Source organism: Juglans regia, chromosome 1 (assembly GCF_001411555.2).
Source record: "Juglans regia cultivar Chandler chromosome 1, Walnut 2.0, whole genome shotgun sequence".
Taxonomy (NCBI): domain Eukaryota; kingdom Viridiplantae; phylum Streptophyta; class Magnoliopsida; order Fagales; family Juglandaceae; genus Juglans; species Juglans regia.
This window is the reverse complement of record NC_049901.1, coordinates 24,421,478-24,425,313: the sequence shown is the minus strand read 5'-3', so window position 1 is coordinate 24,425,313 and position 3,836 is coordinate 24,421,478. Positions and strand designations below refer to the sequence as shown.

The 3,836-nt window shown below is 35.7% G+C and overlaps 1 protein-coding gene across 1 annotated transcript; it reads right to left on the bottom strand.

Annotated features, from left to right (window-relative positions):
- Positions 1-569: 569 nt before the first annotated feature.
- LOC108993680 (basic leucine zipper 61-like) lies at positions 570-2,654 on the bottom strand. The gene is made up of 4 exons (XM_018968664.2): positions 2,062-2,654; positions 1,460-1,550; positions 1,208-1,334; positions 570-741 (listed from the first exon to the last, which is right to left on the bottom strand). The coding sequence occupies exons 1-4, from the start codon at positions 2,652-2,654 to the stop codon at positions 590-592; spliced, it is 963 nt and encodes a 320-aa protein (XP_018824209.2). The 3' UTR covers positions 570-589.
- Positions 2,655-3,836: the final 1,182 nt, after the last annotated feature.

The window sequence follows — 3,836 nt, the reverse complement described above, 5'->3', positions numbered from 1 at the left end:
CAAATTACCAAAAACTTCCCTGACAACCCGTTCTTTCATACATCCCAACACAAAACGTACAATTAATGCTTCGTCTTCCAAGAATTATATCATGTAAACAAATAATAACAATAAAAGAACGAATGAATTATTAAATAGTTGAGGAATCATCACAACACCCCTCCATTGTAACTTTTGCAAAGCAATACATGAATCTTCTTTTGTTTTTGTTTCTGGTTTTGTTTTTTTCCCCTTCCTCACGTCATTGATGTCACTATATTATATGTTCTTTCCTGCAATCCAATCACGCAAGCTTTGAGGGGTCCCATGCATTCTTAAAAGCAAACATATCACGTGCATGATTACGCTGGTTATCTGCAGAGTACATACACCAAAGCCCTCCCCACCCAGAATGTGATGAGTCATTCCCAATAAATACTCCCATGGTCAAGCTTACAAAGAAAGATCAGCCAACAGTTTTTTGGGACAAGTAACATTGTAAGCACCCTAGAAAATGTCCGTTTGATGGTCTTTCCCTCCTATTAGAAAATGATCGGATCAGATTTTCTTTTTTTCCTGTGTAATTGGCCATTTTAAATGTAGTCTAAGGTTAAACATTGAGGAGATGCTCTTTCTCGATCGAAGGCTTGGCATCAGATTGAGGTTGAGATGATGATGCAACATTTTCCATCTTCTTGAGGTTTTGCTGGTGATACACTTGCCTCAGTCTCTCAATTTCCCTCTTCAGTGCTTCTTGATGAGCTGCATGCATTGTTGACAAATGTAACACATTCAAGATCATTTTCTGACTTATAAAGACATGAAATTAAACACATAAAAAAGCGTGCGCTTATGCATGCATATATAACTTGACTCTCCAATCACTTTTCCTATCCTCTCAAAGCTGTTTGAAATTTGCACGTGCATGTAGTACTTTACAAGAACATGCTTATAATCATCTCAAAACCAATGGGAAACTGTGAAATTCGCTGAATATATAGTAAATCATGCATGCATGTGGTGTAAAAAAAAATATATGATCCTTGGACCACTTCCTACAAGATAAACCCAATATGCCTACCTGCTTTTGGTTGTATTTTCTTACAATATATATATATATATATATATATGTATATATTCTTGACATGTGAACACCCACTTGATTCCAGTATGAAAATGTTGCTTGAAAATAGATCCATATTAATTGGATAATTAAGTAAACGCTTACCATCTTTGAAAATCTTATCTTGCGCGAGGGCGGCGATTCTTTGCTTAAGAGCACTGTTATCAACATTTAGAAGCAAACGCTGATGGTCTAAAAAAGCAACCCGTGGTGACAGCACTGAAACCTCGGCCTTCGATAGCCAAAACAAGATCAAACGAAATTAGGATCGAAAATGAGGACAGTTTTAAGCATGTAATTAATAATAGAAATCTCAAGCTCTGATATTAGAAAATCCTTAGATCATAAATCACCTACTTGTAATGAGTTGACACTACGTTCAAGCTCTGATATGTATTGTAGCTTCCTCACCCTTGATCTTTGAGCAGATTGTCTGTTTGCTAGGATTCTAATGCAAACGCAAAGAAATGTGGAGAAACCAATAATTATGACAACATTGTTGTGTTTTATTGCATAATTATTTTTTTTTTTAAAAACAAAAGATATTTCTTTATAGAATATATACAAAGAATATAAACACAAGTCTGTTTAACCACTCACCTTGTTAAGGATGTAATTAATTAAGTTGCATATATATAAACATGCCCATTGAATGTTTTCAAAAAATGTACAAGCCCGTTTGGATTCAGAGAGTGTTTCATCATCTCATCATTACAATTTTTTCAAATTCTCACATAAAATATAATAAACAATTCAACTTTTTCAAATCCTAATTCAATTTTTTCAAATCTCCAAACAATAATAATATTAAAAAAATAATATTCTAATAATATTTTTTTTAACTTTCATCTTTTATCTAATATTATATCATCTCATCTCTGAATCCAAACTGCGTTTGGGGGGGAGTTTGTATTCCTGAATTGCATTGGCTTAGATTGAAAATGTGATTGCTTGATTACCTCTTGACCCTCTTGGGGTCAGTTATCTTATCATTGGACCCGCCGGCAATGGCGTTAGGGGGAGTTTGTATCCCTGAATTGCATTGGCTATCTTCCTCCTCAGATTCAATATTCTTTAGCTGCTGCTGCTGCTGCTTCAGTTCTTGTTCATGTATTTCTTTTTCATCGTTAATGCTGTTATGATCGGACGGCGAGGAGGGGTTCGAGGATGACATAGTAGGGGCTAGGGCTGTAGATGTTTCTTCAGTGAACATGGACATGAATTGTTCATCATCAAACCTATCAAACTCATTGTTAGTAGTCCCATGCTCCGGTGGAGCACCCGACTGACGACATTCCTCTAGGGTTGGCGCCTCGAGGAAGGTTATGGAGTCGCTTATGGATCTTCGGTGGGAACCCCGTCTAGCTGCCGAGAAGTCGAGAAACTCATCAACCCAAGAAGGGTTATGGGAGGAAAAGGTGGTGGTGCGCGTCGTATTAATATTAGTCGTAGAAAGATCTGGTGTTAAACTCCCCATTGAAGGCACTTTTTGGTGTGGAAACTCGTGCCAATTTAATGACATGTTTGGGATTTTTGGAGGCAATTGTGCCATTACAAACAATACAAAAGGAAAACAACGAATGTCTCGAACCACAAACTCACAAAACCGAATTCAATCTTTGATATTAATGAATGTTTCATATATTAAACTCAACCAGATATACGTACTGTACGTCTAAAAGCAAAAGAGAGAGAACTAAGGTGTGGGATCGAGAGCTCAGTTAGGAAAGAAAATTACCAGACAAAGAAGAAAACCAAAATAACCAAATGATAATCTCTGACAACGAAAGCAGAGGATCAGGATGTTAGAGGGGAGAGATCAGCCACAAGTATAGCAACAACATCAACAACAACAAGAAACATGTCATGCAATTATATATTGGCTCTAGCTACGTACGTACTCTGTATCATCAGATTTAAAACTAGAATAAATCGTAGAGTACTGTCTGTGTGTTTATGCATGTGTGTTTGTGAAGTGGGTTGACATTGGGGGTTGGGAGATTGGACAACTACGTACAGCTAGGAGGGGGTTGGGACTCAACGGTATTACTAGAAAGTCGCTAATACTTTCTTTAATAAGTAGTGAAATATTCAACCTCCACATGGCTTTGTTACCGCCAATTTAGTCCCATTGCGTTTTTGTACATCCAAATAAAAGACAATCCCCATCTATATATCCGGGCCCCTTGCTAGCTACATGATGATCAAGCTTTGCATTGCGCGCCATGAGTCACCATCTATCATCTTTTGATCAAGATAATGACAATAATAACAAATAAGCTAGCTTTGCAAAATAGCAAAGATCTTAATATGGATCATATCAATCATTGATAGTGATTTACATATTAAGATCTTTGCTATTTTTGCCTTGGTTTTCTATAATTTATCTTGAAAACTATCTTAAAAAATTGGTGAATATATATAGTAAATGGACGATTATTGAAGAATTCGCTCGAAGTTTGTGTTAAAATAATTATGACAAACAAAAAAATTATAAAAAACGAGGCAAAAAAAGAAAAATATTCACATAGCTTAATATAATCCACTACAACACATTATAGATTTTGTTGGGGATAAAACTTCGCAAAAAGGTTTTTAAGACAAAAATTTAACATACACATGAATTACCCCATCATGAATTAGGCTCCATTTCGTTACAACATATGAGATGAGATGAAAAATTTGTGAATAGTAGTAAGATAATTTGTGAATAGTAGTGAAATGGTTTAAGTTA

Coding starts and splice junctions, on each gene's coding strand:
- LOC108993680 (XM_018968664.2), bottom strand. CDS start 2,654: ATGGCACAATTGCCTCCAAAAATCCCAAACATGTCATTAAATTGGCAC. Junction 1,335..1,459: donor GTAGTGTCAACTCATTACAA/GTAGGTGATTTA, acceptor TGGCTATCGAAG/GCCGAGGTTTCAGTGCTGTC. Junction 742..1,207: donor AGATAAGATTTTCAAAGATG/GTAAGCGTTTAC, acceptor CAATGCATGCAG/CTCATCAAGAAGCACTGAAG.